A 24,750-nucleotide genomic window follows, 5' to 3' on the forward strand; every position below is an offset into this window, starting at 1 on the left:
CTTAAAGTAATCAACAGTGTTCCAGACTGAGCCAATTTACTGTCGGGACTGAGGCAGGAGTAGCAGACAGATGGCTCCCTCTGGTGGATGTCGGTGGGGTTGCATGTTGTGGACCTTTGTCTCTTGTACTTGAACCAACTTTTGTTTTAACTTTTGTAAGACAAGTAGCTTGTGACTGTATTAAAACAGTTCTATAAAAATTGACTGATTAATTGATATAATATAGAGTAGGTGAGACATCCTTTTAATATTGTTCTTTTTTTGCTTTATCAACTCTTGATTCCTGATAAAAATGAAGATGAGACAGTGACCTTCAGCTCTATGAAAGCTTCTCTTCTGCTACCTCCATCGATCCAAACATCCTCTATGAAAACATTAAGATCATTAAGACAATTTGTTTTCTCTTTTTGCACTTCTGAGGAGATAATAGAAATAGACATAATAGACATAAGATATGCATAATAAGAAAACCATAAATTTTCGCATATGATGTAAAACTACATTTAATCACCTTTAGCCCTTACTGTTTCTCCTGACATCCACAAGGGGGAGCAGTAGATCCATCTTTTTAAGTTAGAGAAGGAAAACAATACAATGTAAGGTTTCAAACTGCTTTTGTCTGTAAATTATATTTGTTTGAACATAAATATATCCAGGAAACATTTCATGTGGTCTATTCTTCAGGAAGTAAATATTGAGTTGCAAAAGTAGAAAAATTTTCATATTTACATTTTAAGTAAACATGTAAATGTTTTAATAGCCTTTAATGAATAACATGTAAACAATGATTTAATTCTAAATTTCCACTTCTCCCTAAGCATGTTTAGTTTTTTTCACACTTGTTGCTTCAAGAATCTCAAAATTCTTTCAGAACATGACAAACATCAGCTTTTAGTTTTTGCTCATTTATTACTTTGTCTGATTATTGAACGTACAAGGAAATGATTATTAACTGTCATGTCACTGGAACCTCAGTGATCATCTGCAAAGCCGTCCTGATGGCTCCAGCAGTGCATGGCAGCCATGTTGGATTTTGAGGTCAGTGTCGTCTGACCTTAACGTGGATTCTGACTTCAGGCTCACCTTTAGAGCCTAAAGCCTGATGATTTGAAACAAATTGGCTGCTGTTGTAGTTTCAGTTGATTGGAGCTGTTTTTGTTTTGCATAAACTGTAGAAGAAAAGAGAAAAGGAGGGGAGGAGCCCTTAAAACACCAGCTGTGACTAGAAGAGTAAAACCAAAATGAAGAAGTGAAGTCTAAAAACGACAGGAAGTAGAGACATCGTGCTTTAAGAGCATCGGCTCAGAGAGCTAAACAGGAAATGAGACAATGAAGCAGAGAGGAGCAGAGGAGGAATCCAGATGGAGGAAAATGTTTTTATTTTTCATCCTGATGCTGCAATTTGCAGGTAATTCAGTGCAAACTGTTATCCATCCTCAGTGAACCATGGAGTTTAGTTAGATACATATTTTACCAAAACATTTACTTTTTCATTCTGCATTTAAACTTCTGACCTGAACATCAATATTTCTGATTTCCTGTTGTCTTCTCAGGAGCTGGACGCAGAGGTCTGACCCTCTACTCCACCGTCAGAGCTGGAGATGACGTCACTTTGTCCTGTGAAAATGTGGCTGATGGTCACAGAAACTGCAACACCACAAACTGGCTCTACAGTCGTTCAAGACGATCAGCGGTAGTAACACTGGTTGAACATGGAAAGATTAAACATGGCCGCTCAGACAGACTGAGTGTTTCTGCAAACTGTTCTCTGGTTCTAAAGAAAGTCTCAGCTGAGGATGTTGGTAAGTACACCTGCAAACAGCTGAGATCAGGAAGACACTCGGGTCCAGATGGCTTGGTGTATCTTTTTACTGTTAACTGTGAGTATTTACATCAGATTCTGGCTTTAGCTTTCAGCACCAGCACATTAGCAGCATAAACATTATGGCTCCAGAAACAGAAGCAGCCAAACTGACTCCATCTTTCTCCTGTTATCCATCCTCAGTGACTGAACATGAGGAGCAGCACCGGCTGACATTACGCTGCTCTGTGTCGGAGTATGAAAGATGTAAACACAGAGTGAAATGGCTGCATATGGGAATCAGTTTGGATAAAGAAAACCAAGATATAAAGGAATCATCAACTTCCTCCTCTGCTGCCGTCACCTTCAAATCATCTCATTATGTTAACCCATCAAGTTTGAACTCATTCAAGTGTGAAGTAAAGGAAAATGACAAAGTTCAGCTTTTCACCTTCAGCTCTCGTCCGTCAGGTGAGAAACTTTAAAATCTATAAACCTGTTAACTATTTATTACAGTAAAATAGTTCTTGACTGTTAAAATATGACCCATGTTCCTTTGTTTAGTGAAAAGCACAACAGCAGTGACAGAAAATCCAACAGTATCATCAGGAGTGTCATTTATAAAAACATCACCCAACATAAAACCAGAAACAAACACAGGTGTCACAGAAAAAGGTTGTGAAACTTTTTCTTATCATTTCTGTTCCCTCCAACCACATTTCAGCCAAAATGTTACGTTTCATTGTCTAAAACTTTATTTTATAAATGATGTATTTAAAGGTGTTTGACAAATACACCGGATGTTTTTATCAACATTCATTTTTCTGACATTTACTTTCTTCCTCCTGAAGACTTTATGGTTTGATCTCTGCAGGTTTGCTGTGGTTATGCGTCACTGTGGCCTTTATAGTGACTGTTTCTGTGTTCATTGTGTTGAAGAGAACCAAAGGTGACATAAGAAACCTTTTACATTTGTTTTACTGGCCAGTCTTATTTTTTAAATTCATTCTTTACTATTTTTTAATTTTGTATTTTCAGGGAACAGAATCCAACAAAAGTCAAATGATGTGAGTTTTAACAATTTTTTTCTTAGTCTCAAAACTGGGAAACAGAGGAAACAGAGTTCTGACTGGACTGTAGAGACATAAGACATAAGAAACTAAGCAAAATGCATAAAAATCATGTTTGCTTTGCTCTTCTGAATCTTCTCACCAGATCAGCTCATTTATAAAACTGTCTAAACCTAAAACTGCTGATCAAACCTCATGTGGATGATTTTATATTTGCGTTTGGAGCCATTGTTCTGTTGGAAAACCAGTTATGTGAGTTTCAAACAGTTACATGTTGATTTGAGATGAATTGATGGTCCACTTTGTGAACTAGAACCACTGGCAGCAATAAACCCCAAACATGATGCTGCCATTACCGTGCTTGACAAATGGTCCACTGTTTTTACAACTATAAGCCTCTTCTTTGACTTTCCAAACATATCTCTATTCAGTTTGGCTGATTGGCTCAATATTTTCCTATGTGAGAATAAAACGTCTCTACAGAAAGTCTTTGTTTGTCCATTTCAGCCATTTTGATCAAATCAAGCTTCTTGAATAGTTCCAACAGTGTTTTGGGTTAAAAGTTGGGCTCAGACCAGTAAACCAACCAGGTTATAAAAACTCACCTAATTCTGAACACTGATCAAATTTCCAAGCAGAATGAAAACAAAAGCTTGTTGATGGTGGCGCTTTCTGCAAATGTCTGATTTACTAAATATTGTTGAACATGTATGTAATATTTAATCTTAGAAATAAAACCAGAAGTGAAACGTTAACTACCTTGACGCTGTGCCAAAGCTTATTTGTGGTGGTAAAATGTTGGAAAACGTTTTCTGGTTACTGATTGGTTGTTTTGTTGTCCAGGTTGATCCTGACGTTTCCTACGCCTCCATCAGCTTTAAGAAACCCAGCAGCAGCAGGGTGAACTGTCCACTCAGTCCTCATGCCATCTGTTTCTATGGAGACATGTTTAAGTCGTGTTCTGGTGTCCAAACATGATTTTTGATTCTTGCAGATTAAAAGTGATGATGAAGGAGATGCAGTGACATACAGCACAGTGAAAACTCCCTCCACTGATCCCAGCAGCTTCTAAGCTTCAATCAAGACGTCAAACAAACCAGGCTGAACCCGGCAAGTCATATGAACATATCTGAAATATTAAATATGCTATTTTGTGACAAGGAACAAATTATTATTACTACATTTGACTCTCAGTGTTTGATTTAGGGCTACAAACATCCTGAAATACATCAGACTTCTTCTAGAAACTCTTATTACTGCCTATTTTAGTAATTCAAACTCCAAATATACTTTTAAATCCACTACCAGAACAGCTAACATCCAGTCAGAGTCTTCTTTACCTCCACTGTTCAGTTTACAGCCAATCAGCATTAAATAAAATGAACAGTGCTCCTGGATTATAGCATTAAGCCAAAGTATTTCAGCTTCCCACGCTGCATTTTTAGAAATGCTCAATTTTATATGTGTTCTGTAAAAACAATCTGCAAATAGGCAATTTTTATAAGAACAATTTGAAGTCAATCCACAGAAAAATCTACAAATACAGAACCATAAATAGTCAAGATCCACTGTAAAACAATGTATCACATTTTGATGGTTCAGCTGAATTATTGTTTGTATAAATTGTATTTGTTATTATTTTTGTATGATAGATTTTATGTCTTTATCCTGTTTTCCAATGTCAAATTGTTGTCATTAACATTATTATTATTTGATATTTAAATTCTTTGGACTGTTATCTGACCCGCCTGGTTATTACAGTTTATCTGAATGAAGTTGAAATACACCATAAACTGCTACAATTTAAATAATTAAAACATTTAAGAAACAGCTTAAATGATGGAACAACTTACTTTTTGATCACTTTCGAGATAAAATATTCTCTTTTAAAAGTAGGTAATTTTTAAAAAGGATTTTTTATTTTTATTTTGTTCTGCAGAGCATTATGAATTAATTATATCAGCCTCAGTCAAGCAGTAGTTGAACAGCTTATTTACTTCCACCTAGAGTCATATTTAAGGTACTACATCATCATGTTGTATGATGGAGTACATTTTTTAAATCACACTTTAAAAAATGTTTTCTTTTAAAGCGAGATTTCCGCCCATGTCTACAAGCTCAACATCAGCTTTACTTCTTCAACTCAGTTTTTGTTCCACTTTGATCCAAGATGTTGTCTTTTTGTGCAGGATGTCACATGTTTGTTTTAGAGTTTTTTACTTTTACATGTTTTATTGCTCTGAAAAATGGATAAAAACTCATAAAGACACATCCTTTTATTTAAAAAATAAATTCTTCCTAAATGGTTTGTGGGAAGTAACAGAATGATCAGCGTTAGCTTTGTTCAGCAAGTTTATACACACAAGCAAGACATTTGATTTATAATACACATTTAGAATATTTTTGATACACACAGCATTTTTATAACAACTAAAAGTAACACAGTTTCCTCATTGCACTATAAAACTGCAACACATGCCTGGAAAACACATCATACCCCTTTAAAAATCTGTGCCCTTCTGTGCTGATTGATTATTTTTTCTGTTTGCACATTTTCACTTAATCTTTTGGTATAAGAAAAAGATCGGAGAAAAAAACTTCAAAAGTGCAAAATACTGACTTTTGTCCTCAGGTCAAAATGTTTAGCATCAAAACAACCTGAAGCAAAATAAAAAAATATATATTTCTATAGTTATTCTTCCTCAATACATATTTATTTTTCCCTGATATTAAATGTTCGTTCTGTAACATCACCTGCCCGGTTATTTAATTTTTTTTGTAAATGAATTTGTAATGTGTGGAAACTAAAAATAGTCAAATTTTAAACATGTCAAAGAATAAATGCATAAATGGTGCATTAATTTCTGAAAATCCGAATAATTAATGAATAGATTGTGACTATCCAGATAAAATGCCTGCTTCTATTATTTGTCAGTTTAAAAATGATTTTCTGGTTCTGTTCTGTCAAAGCAAATAATTTAATTTCCCTTTGGGATTAATTAAGCATCTCTACTGCCACCTATTGTCAGTTTAAAGGTTCTACATCATTGCTTGGTTTATTAACATCAGGTTTATTAAAGTATTTTTAAGGTGTGTTTTCTATTCTTTGAAGTTATTATTTACTTTATTTAAAAGTTTGTTTTTTTTACATTTGCTCGGTTGCTGTAAAATAGTTCATGGTTTTATTTCTGTTTCAAAAATATTCATATTGAAAACAAGGGGGCGCCGCCCACTGCAGGATTTCTGATGTTGAAATTTAGCTTTGGTGTACATTAACATAAAAATATCACATTTTAAATCAACACACAGAATGCAAGCTTATTCAAAAATACACCATAAATGTTATAATAAGACACTTAAGTAATTTAAAAATACTACACAAAATATTGATTAAAGCTGATTAAAGCAGATAAAGTGAACTGTGTCAATTTGTGGTGTAAATTCCCAGCAGTTTATTGTTGAACACAGCAGATCATTCTGGCTTAACCCTTCTAGGCGGGATGTGTCGGCGCAGACACATCCAAATTTGCAGTACCGTAATTCCGCCACACGTAGCGCTATCTGAAAAATTCCAACGGTTTCTGAAAGGGGAGGCGTTGCCCTTTCCAGCAAGTATCGGGTTAATACGGCAACTTCACAGCTGCAGCTGCAGAGAGGTAATTAATCCGGGGGGCACTCGTTTTATAGACGGCATATTGCGAAAATAACTTGCTGGATATTGAAAGTTCCAGTTGTTATCGATACATGGGTAAGTATATCATCTCACAGGACATTTAATGAACTACTTACAGTTAAAATAAGGAACGTTTATTTAGGCAGACGCTTGAAACTCCGGCGTAAAGGGTTAAAAAGGAAGACTGCAAAGGATGATCAGATGTTTCTGTTTAAAACTACAATCTGGGGGTGTGAAACTTCACAGCTCAAATGAAGAAGTTAAAAAATAAGTACAGGAAGTAGAATGATGATGGTTTAAGAGCTCGAGCTTGCTGAGTTGTACAGGAAGCAGAGAGACGATGAAGCAGAGAGGAGCCATGGAGGATTCAATGTGGAGGAAAATGTTTCTGTTCTTCATCCTGCAGTTTACAGGTGAGACTCTGAACAACTTCTGTTTATTAAAGTCTCTTCATTTCAACATTAACGTAACTGATTCATCGATGCATCATGTTGGTAGTTTCATAAAGCAGAACCTGAGTTTAACTTCCTGTTGATAATCTGGATCTAGAAGATGTGAAATGTCTCTACAGTTTTTCTTTATTCATATTTTTATGTGAATATTTCTGCTTCATGTCATCAGGAGCTCTCAGCCAACATCCCTTACTCTCCTTCACTGTCAGAGCTGGAGATGACGTCACTTTGTCTTGTGAAAATGTGATCAAGACTCACAGTAACTGTGACACAACAACCTGGAACTACAATAAACAAAGTCAACTAACTGTAGAGTTAGTTGATCATGGGCAGGTTAAGAATACCAGATCAAACAGACTGAGTGTTTCTCCAAACTGTTCTCTGGTTGTAAAGAAAGTCACAGATGAGGATGTTGGTTCCTACAGCTGCAGACAGTTTGTATCAGGAAGACAGACAGGTTCAGATGCTTCAGTTCGTCTTTCTCTCGTTCGCTGTGAGTATTATAAAATATTTTCATCTTCAGCTTTTAGCACCAACAACCTGCTGACAGCAGAATCATAATGATTTCATAACCTGAATTAACCACAGTTACTCTGCTTTTCTGTTTCAAATCCTCCTCAGTGACAGAACAAGAGGACCAGAACAGAGTGACATTAACCTGCTCTGTGGTGACAGATGGATCATGTAAACACTCAGTGAAGTGGATGGTTGGAGGTAAAGATGTGGATAAAGACAACAAAGATGTAACAGAATCATCATCTTCCTGCTCGGCTGCTGTCGCCTTCCAGACGTCTCATTATATTTACCAGTCAAGGTTTAACATGTTCAAATGTGAAGTAAAGACAGAAAATAATAAAGCTCAGCTTTTTACCTTCAGCTCTCGTCCATCAGGTGAGAAATTATGACAACTAGTTTAACGGCTCTTCTAGATATTTTAATTATATAAAGAAAATATCTATAAAAAATATTGTTGGGTTATGTTCTCTTTTTAGAAAAAGACAAAACAACTACCCCATCAGCAGTTACAACTATAACAGACAAAACATCAGTCTGTAGAGACCGAGGTACAAACAAACCGTTTGCTGAAAATATGGAACCAAGCGAGACTTAAATGTTAATTTAATGACATTTTTAAACAACAAATAAAGTTTATTAGTTTTAAATATTGCAGTTTTAGGTCTTCCATTGTAGTTTGCATTCATGCAGTTTTTACATTAACTGATTTTGCACCAATCAAAGTTGTTGTTCCAGTTTCTCTGTTTGTCTCTGATCAGAACCTGCAGACTGGTGGAGGTTCCTCTCTGGTTCTGTGGGTTTAGCTGCTCTGATAGCAGCTGTTGTGATCATCAGCATCTGGACCAGAACTAAAGGTCAGAGTATCAACAGATCATTGTGAAAACGGGACAAACAGGAAGGGTCTTCAGAAAAGCTGAAGCTTTGTTCTTCTGTTTTAGGGAGGAAAACACATCTGGATGAAAACGCTGTGAGTTTTTAAACTAAATGTGAATAATTTGTTTTCAGTTTGTTTTCCTGCAGAGTAAATTAAATGTGATCTAAGTAAATGTATCTGCCAGGACGATGTGAGGAGCTGGAGTTTATTAGTGCCTGAGAAACGTTAATCATGCAGAAACTACCTGAATAGAAACACCAGCTTGATTTAGCCATAATTTCAAAGAGATAAAATCTGATCTAAGTGCTAAATTAATAGTAAACTGATCATATATTTCCACTACATTGATCTTTTTTAAATGTCAGATGTTAATATGTTTGTGTTTCTCTCAGGTGTGTCATGATGAAGATGAAGCTGCTCTGAACTATGAAAACACCAGAACTTCTTCAGTTTGATCCTCCTGCTTTTCTGACTCAGCAGATCTAGAAACTAAACATCAGCAGGTTTATCTGTTTTAATGTTATCTGTTGTAATAAAAACTGCTTCCTTTTAAATATGTCAAAGAATAAGCGTAAGAAGAATTTAATGAGCAGATTATTTTTAGATAAAATATCAATTTTGTTAATGGATAATTCAAAAAATGAGTTATTTCCTGGTTTATTCTGCAGAGCATCATGAATTGATGATGTCATCCTGATGAGTAAAGCAGTAACTGAACAGTGTGGAGGATCATCCTTCTCCATGCTGAGTTTGTGATGTATGAGGTTGAAGAAGTCAGTGAGTTGAATTCATGAAGTCCATTTATTAAAACCAAAATACAGCTGGTCCATAGTTCATGTTATCCTTAAGAACAAAATGGCGTCAAACAAAAGTTTTCCATTTGTTAGCCTCTTTCTAAGCTACGCCCTAAAAACGGCGTCCCTAGTGTGTCATAACCTTTAACCTCAGCTTTGAGGGCGTTTCCTAACATGTCATTTCCTTTAGTTTTAGTTTTGCAACTAGCTAAAAGAGAAGAAAACGCAGAATTATTTATTCTCAACAGGAACATATTTACTGCCACCTAGAGTCAGATTTACATCATCGCTTCGTATCAGGTCCATCAGTTGGTTTATCATCCAGAGATCAGAAGTTTCCCTGAGCTCCAGGAGGGATCGTTATAGATCCGCTATAGATTTCCACAGAATGTCGAGTGTAAACATTTGTCCTTTTAATTTGCCTTAAACTGTCAGCATTTGGTGCATTATCTAATATGTTATGCAAATGTTTTTAGATTTATTTGCTTTGCTTTTTTTTTACTCAAAATGAGGCATGATGCTGCCATTACCATGCATAGTTAATCATATATGTTCTGTTTTTATCTACTTCTTGGTCTGTTTGAACATTTCTGCTGAAAAATGTAGACAAAACTTTTCCAGAGGTTCAAAACTCACTTTTTTAAATAATTTTTGGATTATTTTTTTTCTTTATGTGTGAAGCAGCTGAAATGACTTGTATTGTGAATTTATATTTTGTTAATAAACTGAACTTATTTAAGATGGACGTGTCTTTAATGTGTAGATTTGGTTCTTTATTGACGTCTGATCAACCTTAACCTGTTGGTGAGTTAAACAGAACTCATTATCATTACTTTACAGATAATTTGTCAAAATGTTTGATGATATCGATCTAATTTTTTATCTTGAAATTTAGACCATATTTAGTTTTAAGCTTAACATCGATGAATTACCAGTCGCAGCTTTAGATGCACTAAATGGATGCATGATGCTGCTGTTACCCACAGAGACTGAAGTCATTTCATCACATTCAGAGCTCTGCTGCTTCTGTCACCATTCCTATGAAAATACTTCCTGTTTTAATGATCACAGACAGAAAGAGGGCAGAAAACTTCAGATCTGCATGAATCCACCCCAAGTTATCACACCAGAATATTTCCTATCATCTTCTGCATCAACACAAACTTTAGCAGAGCAGTAAACTTACAAAATAATGTTATTTTTAACATTGACACTCAACAAATTGGGTAAAATGAAATCAATTGTTACACATTTTTGAACCACATATATGGTTCCTGTTCCTGTTTTCAAAGAATGGCTCCACTTTTTCACGTTACACCATGGGAGTCGAGTTACATTAACAATTTGAAGACTGAAATTTTATTAGTATTTACTGATTGGTATTTTTACTCTTTATGTAACAGTTTTATTTATTTGCATTATACTTTTTTAATTCTGCAAAACATTTTACATGAAAGTTTAAAATGTAAATGCTTCTTATTATATAGTATTTGCTCATATTGAACAGAAGGGGGCGCCAGCTACTTTGGTTGTCCTCAACATGATTTCTGTTCAGAAATGTTAAAAATCAGTAATTAGTGTATCAGTAGATATATTCAGTAAGATGTTTAATGCATTTTAGCATTAAAACACTTTTTCATTAACCTTTTCTTAAACCTTTGTGTAAATTAATATCTTAATATGGACGTTTTGATCAATGTAGGGCTGAAACGATTCCTCGAATGATTCGAGTACCTCGATTACTAAAATTCCTCGAGGAAAATTTACCTGCCTCGAAGCTTCGTTAATTTATGTTTTATTAGTTAGCGCACCGTGTTCCGGCCGGGACTTCATTTGCGTTGCGCGGAGCTCTCACTTCCGCCTCTGAGTTGTTGACAAAAGCTAAGTCTCAGCGGCATAAAGTCCAATCTTCAAGATTGGCCCGTGGGGATTTTATTGATTGATGATAATGCCCGACTTTTTATCGTTTTTGGGGAACCAATAAGCATCCTTAAAATGACTGGGGAATGCCTGGAGTACGGCAGCATTTCTCCTCCGGGGCTGCTGGTTGAAAGCGAACGGCGGGAAGAGCGCTGAGGTGAGCGGATAGCCTGAACAGGGCGGGCGGCTGAGTAGCTGATGCTTACCGTGTAAATGTAGCTTTGCTTACCGTGTAAATGTAGCTTTACCGACGAACCACACAATAAATTTCATATCCCGGCCTGAAGAAACGGGTGGCGGAGCGCATCGTACATGGCTGGTAGATGAGTTTCTGAGTGTGACCAGTGAAGGTGTCGTAAATATCCCGTATTGCTTCCCCCGTGTTCGTCCCCCGGTCTAACGGTTCGTCAGTCCGCTGGTTTATTTCCTCCCCTCCACCCCATGTTCGTTCATTCGCCCTCTCCTCCCACTCCAGGCGGCATTTCCCGTATTTTCAAACCCAAAGCGTGACAGGTTAGGTGGCAAGGTGAGTTTAATTAATCTATTAAACTCACTGAAGATGAATACATAAACTAAAAGCTGGATTGTAGACATTTTTTATAAGCATATTTGTGAGCCTCTTTGTTATTAAATTCAATATAATTTCAGATTTTTCTATAACTTTTCTTCTGGTTTACTTAGAAAGTGAGCTATTATTGTTACAGGTTAGTTTTCTAAACTACAAAAAAGCAACTGTTAGGGATGCTCAAATATGAAAAATTGGACTGATATTGATATCTGATAGTAACACCGGTATTATGCCAGATTTACCAATATTTCATTTTATATTTTTTTATCCGATTACTCGATTAATCGTAAGAATAATCGATAGATTACTCGATTACTAAAATATTCGTTTACAACAGCCCTAGATCAATGTTTCCTACATCCATTATTTTTGTCATTAATCCACAATAAGATCATGTTCAGTTAGATGACTCTCATCGTCTAATTTTGTAGTAAATTTGCTGCATTTCACTGTCTTAAACACGGAAACTGGTTTCAAAATGAAGGCTGCAGAAACTGACCAAACATTTCTACATTAAACCACCAGCTGGGTGTGAAGCATCACAGCCTCCATGATGAAGCTAAAACCTAAAAAGTACAGGAAGTAGAAACATCGTGGTTCAAGAGCTCCAGTTCTCACTGAGGTTCAGGAAGCAGAGAGACGATGAAGCAGAGAGGAGCCATGGAGGATTCAATGTGGAGGAAAATGTTTCTGTTCTTCATCCTGCAGTTTACAGGTGAGACTCTGAACAACTTCTGTTTATTAAAGTCTCTTCATTTCAACATTAACGTAACTGATTCATCGATGCATCATGTTGGTAGTTTCATAAAGCAGAACCTGAGTTTAACTTCCTGTTAATAATCTGGTTCTAGAGGATGTGAAATGTCTCTACAGTTTTTCTTTATTCATATTTTTATGTGAATATTTCTGCTTCATGTCATCAGGAGCTCTCAGCCAACATCCCTTCACTGTCAGAGCTGGAGATGACGTCACTTTGTCTTGTGAAAATGTGATCAAGACTCACAGTAACTGTGACACAACAACCTGGCTCCACAGTAAATCAGGACAACCAACTGAAGAGTTAGTCGAGCATGGGCAGGTTAAGAATACCAGATCAGACAGACTGAGTGTTTCTCCAAACTGTTCTCTGGTTGTAAAGAACATCACAGATGAGGATGTTGGTTTGTACACCTGCAGACAGTTTGTATCAGGAAGACAGTCAGGTTCAGATGCTTCAGTTCATCTTTCTCTCGTTCGCTGTGAGTATTATAAAATATTTTCATCTTCAGCTTTTAGCACCAACAACCTGCTGACAACAGAATCATAATGATTTCATAAACTGAATTAACCAGTTACTCTGCTTTTCTCCTTCAAATCCTCCTCAGTGACAGAACAAGAGGACCAGAACAGAGTGACATTAACCTGCTCTGTGGTGACAGATGGACCATGTAAACACTCAGTGAAGTGGTTGTTTAGTGGTAACAATGTGGATAAAGACAACAAAGATGTAACAGAATCATCATCTTCCTGCTCGGCTGCTGTCGCCTTCCAGACGTCTCATTACATTTACAAGTCAAGGTTTAACTTACTTAACTGTGAAGTAAAGACAGAAAATAAAGTTCAGGTTTTTACCTTCAGCTCTCGTCCATCAGGTGAGAAATTATGACAGTTAAAAGTCTCTTGAAAATATATTAATTACATAAAAAAAATTTCTAAGAAGCATCGTTCACTTATGCTCCATTTTTAGACAAAGACAAAACAACAACCACCTCAGCAGTTACAACTAAACCAGACGAAACATCATTCACCCCAATGACAGATGGAGTCACTCCAACACGTCCTCTAGATGTGGAACAAAGAAAGTTTTACTTGTTCACATTTAGTGTTGCTTTTAATCACAAATTAACCTCAGAATGATTCTTTAAATACTTTTATTGACATTTCGCTTTTCCCATCAGGTTTTCTGTGGTTGTACATCACTCTGCCTCTGGTTCTACTGGCCTTGATAATAACTCTGTTCATCCTGTTAAAGAGAACTAGAGGTGATTTTTGAAGTCCAAGACATTCAGTTAAACTGAATTTAACTTCTGAATGAACTTAAGAGGCTAATCTGAAACCTTTTTCATTTTTAGGCCACAAAGCTAAACAAACTTCCAGTGACGTGAGTTTAAAAAATGTTCTTGTTTTAAATGTGTTTTACTTTACAAAAATGTAAAAGAAGAGGCAATTATAGGAAGTTTGTAGCAGATAAACATGAAGCTGATTATTATCTTGTTTATCCAAATTTGTGCATCGAATAAAAGCATCAACTTTGCCGCAGGATATATGACGTCTGAATTTAGTTGCACTTTGGTTGTAAAATATCTCAAATAACATTTTGAAAAGCTGACCCAGATTAATCTGACTCTACGTTTCTACAGGGTGTAACTCTTAGACCTGCAGAGACTCAATCTGCCTCTGAAAATCAGCAACATGAGGTAAATAACAGCTTCGCTTGTTCCCTAAAATGTATGTAAATGCTGCTCGTTGTAGAAGATTGTTTAAAAATAAAGCTGAAGTTTCTGTGAGCTGCTGTGTGACAGAAAAAAGGAAAATGTCAAACGAGAAGTAAAACGAGAGCTGTCTGGAGACATAAGCCACACCGTTTTGGAGAAGTAACATGTCTGCATGCATCACTTGTTCCTGAGCGGTTCTCACTCTCTGCAGGTTGATCCGGAAAATGGAGTTTTCTACGCCTCCATCAGCTACACCAAGACGTCCCACAGCAGCAGGGTAACATGTCTCTGTTCTTCCTTCTAACTTGTGAGGAGCTGGTAGTTCTTCATCCAGCATAAAAATGTTTATTTGACTAATTGACTTTTACTCAGAGCAACTGGATAAATCAGAGCAAATCAGTGAAAATCTGAGAAGGAAAAAGTGGATTTACAAAATTTGAGAAAGTTTTGTTGATCATTCTACAGGCTCTGAGATCTCCATTGCAAACATTACAGTGGTCCAAAAAAATCCACTAAACCGGTATTTTAATAGTTAAATTAGACCAATTTAACACTCCTAAGAAGTTAAACTCTATTGAAAGTTAAGAAATGAGCTTAAACGTTTAGCCTGAAGTAGAAAACCAACTTTTTAAGGAAATTCACCAGTTTTGATAAGAATGTGGTCAGTTATACAGAAAGGTGCATATTTGACCATGTGCATCTTGCATAAGAGACCATTTAACCTAAAAGTATACGCAGAGTCTGTATGCATTTAGAATGTGTGAATTTATTTATCCTGTGTTATTCAAAGTTATTGTAGGTCTTGTTTTAGTTTAGAAATTCATTGGCAACATAAATGTGATGGGTGTATGCAAACTTCTGACCAGAGCTGCTTCTTCTTTTCTGTTTCTGCAGGATAAAAATGATGATGAAGATGAAGCTGTGACATACAGCACCATGAAAACTCAGTCCATAGATCCCAGCAGCCTCTATGCTTCCATCAAGAAACCAAGCAAACAGTCTGAGGTCCCATAGCTAAATGCTAGATTTACTGTTACAGGCGTGCATTGTTGGAAAAAAAGGGAAATGTCTCATTATTAATTTAGATAACTGCATAAAAGAATGAAAACAATGTACATTGCACTTGTTTAGCTGTGCTATGGTTAATTACTATGACTTATTAACCAAGCTTTGCAATGTTTGTTTTGTTTTAAATTCCAATTTCAAACTGAAAACCAGGAATTTTATTTTGCAGGTTCAGTGTTTAATATTTATTTATTTTTTCATTTTTATCTGAGTATTTATCTGAGACTGAATAAATGGATGTGATATAATTAGTATAGTATTATAAATGACTCCGTCCAGCAGAGTAACTGAGATGTGGAACTGTAAAAGTCATAACTACCACTGTTATTTTGAAGCTGGACAAAAAAGGAGAACAGCTCTCTAACCCTCAAGTTGTGTTTTCTTACAGTTATATTTCTTAAAAGTAACCACCAATTTAGAGAAGTAGATGTGTGAAAACAGGAAAGAGACGTTTTGAGAGCTAAAGTTTGCACAGGAACTCATTTGTTTAAACATTTATTGATGATCCTTGTAAGGGACTGATGACTGGTATGATTTTTAGAGAAGTAATTTTATTTTCTGCTAGAATAGTTACATGTTTCCAGATAATAAAGCTCATGTCTTACATCGTGTTTGTGTGATGCCACCTGCTGGTGAAATGTGAATAAAGTTTACATGTGAAGGGGTGTGTATTAATGCCTTGGGCTTTACATTATATACTGTTTTTGTCCATAAAATTTAAGAAAAAGTTAAGCTCTCTGTTTTTATTGTATTTGTATATATGTTTAATAAAGAAGACAACAAAATTCTGTTGACTAATTTTTATGACTAGAGAATGTACAAAAGATAAATAAACCATAAAATGCAATGAAGAAAATTTTATATACAACATATATAAACTATCATAGAAACTGAAGAACAGGTGAACTTGATTTTAAAATGGATGAGAAAAGATAAATCAAGCTGTTTGGTCAGGCTCCTGTTGTCTCCTTTTCAGATTTGATGTGTAAAACGTTCTCCAATCCACGAGGTGGCGCTGCGGTTTATGTTCAAACTGGGGCAGGAACCGGAAGTTTTCCTCCGTGGTAACAGTATCAATTTCCAGTGTTGTGATGTCGGCCGAACCTTGAATTTTTGCTGGGTTTTATTTTTCTTTCAAATCGCGAATAATTAACTCCGTCTTTATTTATCAAAGCAGCTGAAAACACAACCGGAAGTGGCTGTTAGTAGTTCGGTAAGTTTTAAACGCAGAATTACATTATCAAACGATCCTGGTGATCAGTTAGCCGTTTGTTAGCGGCTACAAACCGGCACAGTCTATAAAATATCACTTTCTTGTGTTTAATATTTTACATGTGTTAACATATATGAACTGTTAGATAAAACATTTGTTGTTTAATCACATATTTCTTGCTGAACCGCCGAGTTCAGTGTTGTTAGCATGTAGCATGCTAACGGTGGGAGGTTCCAGAAAAGGTCTCGTCTGCTTCAGGTTTCAGTCAATGGGTTGGTTTGCATGTATGCTCTGTGTGTCAGATGTGTCTGGGGAAACCTTAGACCATGAGCAACAGTCACCCTCTGCGGCCTCTGGCCTCCGTGTCGGAGATCGACCACATCCACCTGCTGTCGGAGCAGCTCGGAGTTCTGGTGGTGGGAGAGGAGTACAGCGACGTCACCTTCGTTGTGGAGGGGAAGAGATTCCCGGCGCACCGGGTCATCCTGGCTGCTCGATGCCACTACTTCAGGTACCAGTTCAGGTTCATCGGTCCTGCTGTTTTTCTAAGGGATCTCTGCAACTGGTGGGCTTTAATTAAACTTCTGAAATAGTTTTCTATAAAAATAAAGTATATTTGTTTTGAAATAATCATGTTGTTGATTGTCCCTTCTTGCCCTGACACACATTATGTTGCTGACATGTCATTATCCACCAGTTTAAATCGAATAGATTCAAATTTAATTCTGAAAAAGCATAGCTACAACTAAAACATTTTCACTAGCATTTAATTCAGTTAAAAATATTGATTATCCCAAATGAAAATTAATTTTTTATCGTACCATCCAAGGATATGCAAAAATTAGTTGTGGATGGTGATGCTGTGGGCTGAAGTGATTTCCAGTAGCAGTCAGTCTTACAACTAATCTGAATATACCTCTGACTGAAGACTGACTGTTACAACATGCTAACAGGTCAATTTCAGGGCAGCAGAGATGATATTCCTCAGTAACATGTCCTGGATGAAACCATCAGTTCTTGGCCAGCACTGCTAATCCACCTCATTTGCTTTTGACGCTCCTCTTTAAATCTCTGTCTGGCTGTTTGGTTAGAATGGCGGGCAGAGAGATGTTGGAGTAGGGGGATATGATCCATGCCCATTTTGATGAGAGGTTTTGAACTTTCTCTGGTTGTTAAAACCATTGTTGTCATGGCTGTGCATCAAAAAAAGCAATGTCTCAACCAAACTTCTCAGTCTAACAGGTCTACTCCAACATGCTGCCATTATGAGCAGTGTAGTTCTATATAGAATAGACATTACATGAATACCCACCCTTCATATACTTGGTGTACAGCTAAATTATTTAGAAATATCTGGTTCCAGTTTTAATTTCTAGACATAAATATTGTAAATATGGTCTCAGCTTATTGAAGGTGATCTTTTTTTCCCCTGCAGATTAAAATGATTATATTGTTTTGGACATAAATGATCATCATAATCTATGGTGATCATACGCCATGATTCTGTTCTAATCAATCTTGTTCCTTCTGCTTTTAAGAATTAATTTCCCTGTCTAGCCTTCTGCATTTATCAGTTAAATACCTACTGTTTAATGTAGTTATCTCTCTGATCTCTGTGGCTGCTTCAGGGCCTTGCTGTACGGTGGGATGAAGGAGTCCCAGCCCCAGGCTGAGGTTCGTTTGGAGGAGACCCGGGCCGAAGCGTTCTCCATGCTGCTGAACTACCTGTACACGGGCCGGGCCAGCCTCAGTTCTGCCCGGGAAGAGGTGCTGCTGGACTTCCTGGGCTTGGCTCACCGCTACGGCCTGCAGCCTCTGGAGGACTCCACCTGCGAGTTCCTGCGCACCATCCTGCACATCAACAACGTGTGTCTGGTGTTCGACGTGGCCAGCCTGTACTGTCTGAGCGCGCTCAACGAGGCCTGCTGCGCGTACATGGACAGACACGCGCCAGAGGTTCTCAACTCTGACGGCTTTCTGTCGCTCTCCAAGGTAACATGATGGAGCTCATTACTCTCTGCTGCTGTCCAGAGAAAATGTCCATGCAAGCTGTGTATGTCCATTTAACGTTCTTATTTGTATTTTAGAATAATCTGCTCTGATTGTTCTTTCTTATGTCATTATTTATCTGAAAAGTTCCAACATTATGACAGGTTATCTCTAGGACTCATTTTTATTATTTGATTTTATTCCTGTCCCATAAAACAATAAATTTTACAGTTTGACGTAATATTAAAAGCAAAGTTGTAGGGCTGCAGCTAACAATTAATTGATTATTCTGTCCGTTATTTTGACAATCGGATAAAAAATTGGCATATTCTGCTGAGTTTTAATTTAACAGCTTAAGTTTATTTTATACAATATTTAAAGTACATTAAAATATATAAACATTAATCGATTCCTAAATTAGTTAATGATTATTTCAGTCATTGATCATCTTATCAGTTCTGTTGGCTTTTTAAATCCCACCTGTGCTTCATTTGAATGTCCTCCAGGTGGCGCTGCTGACTGTGGTCCGTCGGGACTCGTTTGCTGCCAGTGAGAAGGAGATCTTCCAGGCTCTGTGCCGGTGGTGCCAGCAGCACGAGGACGGGGTGGACACACAGGAAGTGATGTCAGCAGTGCGTCTTCCGCTCATGACTCTGACGGAGATGCTGAACGTTGTGCGGCCGTCCGGCCTGGTGAGCCCTGACGACCTGCTGGACGCCATAAAGAGCCGCTCAGAGAGCCGCAACATGGACCTGAACTACCGGGGAATGCTCAGTGAGTTCTGCTCTGACCGGACCCGCAGAGCAGCTTCAGCCTTTCTACATCACTGTCTCTGTGTCTGATCCCAGTCCCAGAGGAGAACATCGCCACCATGAAGCACGGAGCGCAGGTGGTCAAAGGAGAGCTGAAGTCGGCTCTGCTGGACGGAGACACCCAGAACTACGACCTGGACCACGGCTTCTCCAGACACCCCATCGAGGAGGACGGTCGCTCCGGCATCCAGGTCAAACTGGGCCAGCCGTCCATCATCAACCACATCCGGCTGCTGCTGTGGGACAGAGACAGCCGGTGAGACGGCCTGCATCAACAAAAGAAGTTCAGCTCTGACTGATAACTGTTGCTTTTAGAAATGTTACATGATGTAGTTCATCTAGAACGTCTGTTGAGTTGGAGGCACTGACTGATTTAACTGATTACATCCTCATTCTAAAGACATTTAAACCAGTTTTCAGTAAATCTAACCAGTAGGTTATGACATTGATTGTTTCAGGTCGTACTCGTACTACATCGAGGTTTCCATGGATGAGCTGGACTGGGTGCGGGTCATCGACCACTCCAAGTACCTCTGCAGATCGTGGCAGAATCTGTACTTCACACCACGAGTTTGCAGGTAAATTAAACTTTTATATTTCTCCTGGTTCAGTTCCTGTTCCAGTTCCACTCACATATATTGGTGAAAAAACAAAAACAATCAATTTAGGCTTGAGTTGCATTTTTGTTATAATTGTAATTAAGTTTAATCTTTAGTTATTTGGTTTTATGTCATTTCTAACCTGTTAATCAGCTATTTCATAATGTTGTTTAACTGGGAGTCGCCGTGGGAACCGAACAGCTGTTTCAGGAACTAGCTTCAGTTGTGACGGATGCAAACAAACATGATGAGATAACTCATTCACAGCCTTTATATGCACGTTGCTGCAAACAGTTAGCTTCAGCAGTGATGCTGTTAATGGTATAAAAACAGATTGACTTCATTACGACAGGATGTATAAGGGAGTTTATGTATAAATGTTTGAGTTTGGACTTTTTCATGTGCAGATTTAATGTTTGTGGCATTTGGAGGTTTAAACTTTTCTCTTGTTGCTTGAAAACTTTGCGAAGTTATGCAGAGTTGTTAAAGATCTCTGTTAAACATGATTTTGTGTCTGTGTTCATATTTCTACATTGAAAAAGATGCATATGAGCTCATTTTATTGTTAGATAGATCCTGATTCACTGTGTTAAAATGTTAGAGAAATAAAAAAAACAAAACAAGAACATTTTAATATTTTGGAATTTCTATTGTCTAATTTTTTGTTAACAGCTGGTTATCTCACTCAAAATAAATGTATTTAGAAATTAAAAGTGATTTATGTCCTCTTAAAGGGCATAAAAATTAAAAATGTTGCTCATCCTCTGTAGCATCATGGAACTTGAACCAAAATGTCTGTGATTTATTTTAGTCTCCTGGTTTTTTGTTGTTGTTTTCTTCTCTTCAGATATTGGATGTTTTTCTGATTAGATTTTTTTTCTTGTGTCTGCAGATATGTCCGCATCGTTGGGACACACAACACGGTCAACAAGGTGTTTCACCTTGTAGCTTTTGAATGCATGTTCACTAACCGACCATATACGCTGGAGAACGGCCTTGTGGGTAAGTTTGTGGCTGATGTCTTGTTTTATATTATTTGGTTTCATGCGTTAGGACCGTAACGTTCCTCTGTGAAATCACTGGACTCAAACGTCACATCCTCCCACTGTTCCCAGTTCCCAGTGAGAACGTCGCCACCATCGCAGCCTGTGCCAGTGTGATCGAGGGGGTGAGCCGCAGCAGAAATGCTCTGCTGAACGGCGACACTCGGAACTACGACTGGGACTCGGGCTACACGTGTCATCAGCTGGGCTCCGGAGCCATCGTCATCCAGCTGGCCCAGCCCTACTCCATCGGATCCTTAAGGTCAGTTATGGGTCGGGTCCTGGTCAGGTTCCAACACCGTGTTAAACGGTTCCACTGTCAGAGACACACTTTATCCTACTGTTCCTGTGGTAGGAGTTAACAATGCTTTTCTGTTTCTAACTAAAAGGAATCAGGTCAAGGTTTTTTTTTTTTGAGATTTTGAGGTAAAACTAGGTATTGTTCACTCCCTCCTCATGTCTTGTCTTAATATTAGCGGTGTAAACTGAGGAGTGAGTGATATTAATAATCTGTCTTACAGACTTTGAGCTCACATTTCATTTCATTCTGTATGTTAAAGTAAATCTGACTTTACTGATTATGTTTCCCTGTGTTGCTCCAGGCTGCTCCTCTGGGACTGTGACGAGCGTTCCTATAGTTACTACATTGAAGTTTCCACCAATCAGCAGCAGTGGACGAAGGTGGTCGACTGCACCAGAGTTTCCTGCCAGTGAGGAACTTCTCATTCTTAATGCTCCAAATCCTGCTAAACATCAGCAAGACTCTGTTTTCATCTGAAGCTGTCATGAATTTAAGCTTTTAATGTAATGTTAAACAATTAAACAAAGAGCGAGTAAACGTAAGAATACAGATTGAATTGCTGCATAAAAATTAAGTTTGTCATAATGGCACAAAATTTTCTTCTAAAATGCAAATATTTACTGTCTAAAATTATTTGTTTGAACTTTTTTTCTTGTTGTTGAAGTTATTTAAAGGGGCGGTGTCATGTATTTTCCAGGCACACGGTGCCATTTTATAGAGCAATCAAGTAACTATGTTACTTTCAGTTGTTTTTATGCACATCAAATATGACCTAAAAATGACTTTGCAATTTAATGCCTTGAAATTGGGCCAAGGACCTTAGGCAAGGTCCTTGTATGCCGTATTACAAAGACTCATAACGCTCTCAGTAGCATGCACCTCTATAGTACCACCAGTAGAGGGCGTCTCTACAGAATTGTGCCATGTTTGATTCACAACTAGGTTACATTGTTTTTTATTTCTAAATGAGAAACTAGAATCATGCTAAACCTAACAAACAGGGTTCTTAAGTAGAATGTTGTAGTGATGTCATTTCCTCCCAAACTGCAACCATTAGAGGTTTTCTGGTCACACATCACCTTTTTATTTTCTGGTGTGTTTTAAGCACACCAGATTTTTCTGGGTTTTTCCTGAACTGGATCGTTTTCTCCAAATATAAATGAAAGAAAACATATTTGTGATCTGTTGACTCAATCCTGAAGTAGGACAGTGTAAAACTTATTTGTTTTAACATTTGTTGCAGATCATGGCAGACTTTGAAGTTTGAGAATCAGCCTGCTTCCTTCGTCCGCATCGTTGGGACCCATAACACTGCTAACGAGGTACCTGAGCAGCTGAAAATCTGCTTTCTTAACATTTTAGAGAATTATCCTGTTCTCCCTGTGCCTGGTGTCTCTGCTGCCAGTGCAGATCTTTTGAATCTGAACTAGATCTCAGGATGTTTGCTGTGTTTTGTCCTCTGTCTGAACGTCTCTGCAGGTTTTCCACTGCGTCCACTTCGAGTGTCCCGCCCAGCTGGACATGAAGGTCACCGAGGGCAGTCCGCTTTTGGATTTGTTTGATTCTGGTTCTGCCAACCAGCAGCAGCGACTCCAGCGACCTTCACGCACACACAGCCTGATGCCCACCCAGCCTTCCTCCTCCTCTCCATCCTCTTCCTCACAGTCCCACCATTAAAAGCTCTCAGACCTCCAAATGCCATTTTGCACAGCTTTCACCATCCAGACTGCACTGCTCCGATGCTGCTAAGGTCCATTGTCTCGTTGTTCCAGTCCATCATCCCTCTGTCATGTGTGCAGCAGTAGAGATCTGTGTATCTGTGGCAGCATACTTTATTTATATCTCCTGTCTTCCCAGTTTTCTGACTGAAACATGGTTTAAATGTACACGTACATTTTATGAAGGTACTTTTTATCCTTTCAGAATCTTGAAGTCCGATTTATTATTTTTTTCTTCAACGACGAGGCAAACACTGACATGATTATGCCGTACTACTAAAAGAAGCAGTCAGACCAGGTAGGGAAGGGAACAGCTATGTGAATTTGATAAATTCATACTAATACCTTTGAAGAACAACAAAGGATTAAATCCTTATCAAGCTATTTTTTAGGAATTTGTCTTAAAAACACAGATCCAACTGACTTTTCTTACCATAAACATAACAGAGTTTCAATCATATATTTTTTAAAGTTTGAAAGCTCATTCTTAGACGAACCCACCAGAGCAGGGAAGTAAAAGCATCTTGTTGCTTTTTAGGTGCAAATAAAACTTAATCGTGTTATGCATTTACATATTGAGTAATAACTGAGAATTTGAATATCAGGCTTTCGTACCCTAAACGAGGCAGATGCTGATGTCTGGTGCCACTTTTGATAAGAATTCACACCATAGATGAATGTTATAAGCATTTAAGTTGCTTAGTATAAATAATTGGGGTTTAAGTTTGCATAAAGACATAAATCAGGGCTCAGAAGCTCGGACCAAATTAATGTATGCACTAGGGCTGCCTGATGTGAAGAGTTGGAAATATAAGCAGCTGCTGTTTGCACTTTATTTTAGGACACAGAAATAAAGTTTGCAGATTGGATTATCTGACTGAATTACAGCTCTAGAGTTCTGATTGGTTGTCTCTCTATTTGTAAGAACAATTAATTTAAACTCCTAGTGGTTTCTGGGGGATGTTGTAGGATTTTCTGTTTGAAGTTTTATTTAAATAAGCTGTTCTGTGTTTATTTTTTTCTTGTGTGCATTGAAGTTTTGCACTTTTGAGTTTAAAGAAATCTTATTAGATTTGTTCAGTGTTGTATTATGAGAAATAACTAGCGCAGTTTTCTCTCTTTCCGCCTCTTTGCAGTGTATAAGATTGATTAGCTGGTTAAAGTCTTCCTCAGCAACTAAACAAAATAGGGCTGTTTATGTTACGGTAGAGATGATTTCCCATAGCTTTATGAATTTTCCTAGTTTAGCTTTTTGCATATATTTTGATCAGTGAAGCTGGTTGTGTTTCTGCACTCATCATTCTACAAACTGCTTCTCCATAATGTGATTTTTTAATTTTTGGAGATCAACTGACAATGCTGGTTGTGATTTCTGTGAAGGGGTCCCACTGCTGTGCCCGTGTGGAAAGCTGCTGTTAGCCGTTAGCTGCTGTAGGTGACGTCTTTCATACAGGCGATGCAGTGACCTCGATCTCCTGAGTCCTCAAAGCTTCTGTTACAGAACAAGCTGTGCTGATTGATTAGTTACTATGTGTTCATCATGCTTTAGGCACTAATGCTCTGTTAGCTCATTAGACAACGTTGATGCTACCTAATGAGAGGTTGTTGTTGTCATTAAACTTTTAATAATCTTTGATTTTGAACTTGAATGGCTCACTGTGGCTTTTTCTTTCAAATGGGTATCAGAACAGTTTTTCTTTCTTTTTTTAAATTGTGCAGCACATTTTGGACCCACATGGGTCCCACTTTTTACCCAGAGGAATCCTGCATCATTATGACTAGCGTGGATCCATTGTGAAACCTCCAGATGTCTGCCCATCCCCTACTTCCATGGGTCCTGTGTTGCAAGTGTTGGATGAAGGTGACTG

At 37.7% G+C, this 24,750-nt stretch overlaps 3 protein-coding genes and 1 pseudogene across 4 annotated transcripts; all 4 read left to right on the forward strand.

The window, feature by feature from the left end:
• The first annotated feature begins 1,117 nt into the window (after positions 1–1,117).
• LOC106904364 (uncharacterized) lies at positions 1,118–3,943 on the forward strand. The gene is made up of 8 exons (XM_014968689.2): positions 1,118–1,408; positions 1,554–1,880; positions 2,006–2,272; positions 2,366–2,476; positions 2,676–2,750; positions 2,840–2,868; positions 3,715–3,771; positions 3,866–3,943. Exons 1-8 carry the CDS (start codon positions 1,330–1,332, stop codon positions 3,941–3,943), a joined length of 1,023 nt encoding a protein of 340 aa, XP_014824175.2. The 5' UTR covers positions 1,118–1,329.
• Positions 3,944–6,390: 2,447 nt separating this feature from the next.
• On the forward strand, positions 6,391–9,919 carry LOC106904363 (uncharacterized). Its single transcript, XM_088002160.1, has 7 exons — positions 6,391–6,957; positions 7,166–7,489; positions 7,618–7,887; positions 7,989–8,060; positions 8,271–8,366; positions 8,451–8,479; positions 8,779–9,919. Exons 1-7 carry the CDS (start codon positions 6,885–6,887, stop codon positions 8,839–8,841), a joined length of 927 nt encoding a protein of 308 aa, XP_087858286.1. The 5' UTR covers positions 6,391–6,884; the 3' UTR covers positions 8,842–9,919.
• Positions 9,920–12,256: 2,337 nt separating this feature from the next.
• On the forward strand, positions 12,257–15,992 carry LOC106904362 (uncharacterized; annotated as a pseudogene). The gene is made up of 8 exons (XR_001414886.2): positions 12,257–12,383; positions 12,592–12,906; positions 13,033–13,299; positions 13,395–13,689; positions 13,780–13,808; positions 14,068–14,124; positions 14,354–14,419; positions 15,037–15,992. The product of XR_001414886.2 is annotated as an uncharacterized LOC106904362 (transcript).
• A 148-nt stretch (positions 15,993–16,140) lies between these two features.
• btbd9 (BTB domain containing 9) lies at positions 16,141–24,531 on the forward strand. Its single transcript, XM_014968690.2, has 11 exons — positions 16,141–16,420; positions 16,723–16,931; positions 18,049–18,412; positions 18,916–19,183; positions 19,258–19,477; positions 19,680–19,799; positions 20,713–20,822; positions 20,936–21,125; positions 21,466–21,573; positions 22,408–22,486; positions 22,644–24,531. Exons 2-11 carry the CDS (start codon positions 16,747–16,749, stop codon positions 22,839–22,841), a joined length of 1,842 nt encoding a protein of 613 aa, XP_014824176.2. The 5' UTR covers positions 16,141–16,420; positions 16,723–16,746; the 3' UTR covers positions 22,842–24,531.
• Positions 24,532–24,750: the final 219 nt, after the last annotated feature.

This window comes from Poecilia mexicana, unplaced genomic scaffold (assembly GCF_051168715.1).
Source record: "Poecilia mexicana isolate PSO_F unplaced genomic scaffold, ASM5116871v1 scaffold_21, whole genome shotgun sequence".
Lineage (NCBI taxonomy): Eukaryota > Metazoa > Chordata > Actinopteri > Cyprinodontiformes > Poeciliidae > Poecilia > Poecilia mexicana.

What these genes read in the sequence shown, in the direction of transcription:
- LOC106904364 (XM_014968689.2), top strand. Translation starts at nt 1,330, where the DNA reads ATGAAGCAGAGAGGAGCAGAGGAGGAATCCAGATGGAGGAAAATGTTT. An exon ending in CTTCAGCTCTCGTCCGTCAG is followed by an intron (nt 2,273 to 2,365) that starts GTGAGAAACTTT and finishes TCCTTTGTTTAG; the next exon opens with TGAAAAGCACAACAGCAGTG. An exon ending in TCCAACAAAAGTCAAATGAT is followed by an intron (nt 2,869 to 3,714) that starts GTGAGTTTTAAC and finishes TTTGTTGTCCAG; the next exon opens with GTTGATCCTGACGTTTCCTA.
- LOC106904363 (XM_088002160.1), top strand. Translation starts at nt 6,885, where the DNA reads ATGAAGCAGAGAGGAGCCATGGAGGATTCAATGTGGAGGAAAATGTTT. An exon ending in CTTCATCCTGCAGTTTACAG is followed by an intron (nt 6,958 to 7,165) that starts GTGAGACTCTGA and finishes TCATGTCATCAG; the next exon opens with GAGCTCTCAGCCAACATCCC. An exon ending in CACATCTGGATGAAAACGCT is followed by an intron (nt 8,480 to 8,778) that starts GTGAGTTTTTAA and finishes TGTTTCTCTCAG; the next exon opens with GTGTGTCATGATGAAGATGA.
- btbd9 (XM_014968690.2), top strand. Translation starts at nt 16,747, where the DNA reads ATGAGCAACAGTCACCCTCTGCGGCCTCTGGCCTCCGTGTCGGAGATC. An exon ending in GAACTACCGGGGAATGCTCA is followed by an intron (nt 19,184 to 19,257) that starts GTGAGTTCTGCT and finishes GTCTGATCCCAG; the next exon opens with TCCCAGAGGAGAACATCGCC. An exon ending in TTCACACCACGAGTTTGCAG is followed by an intron (nt 19,800 to 20,712) that starts GTAAATTAAACT and finishes TTGTGTCTGCAG; the next exon opens with ATATGTCCGCATCGTTGGGA.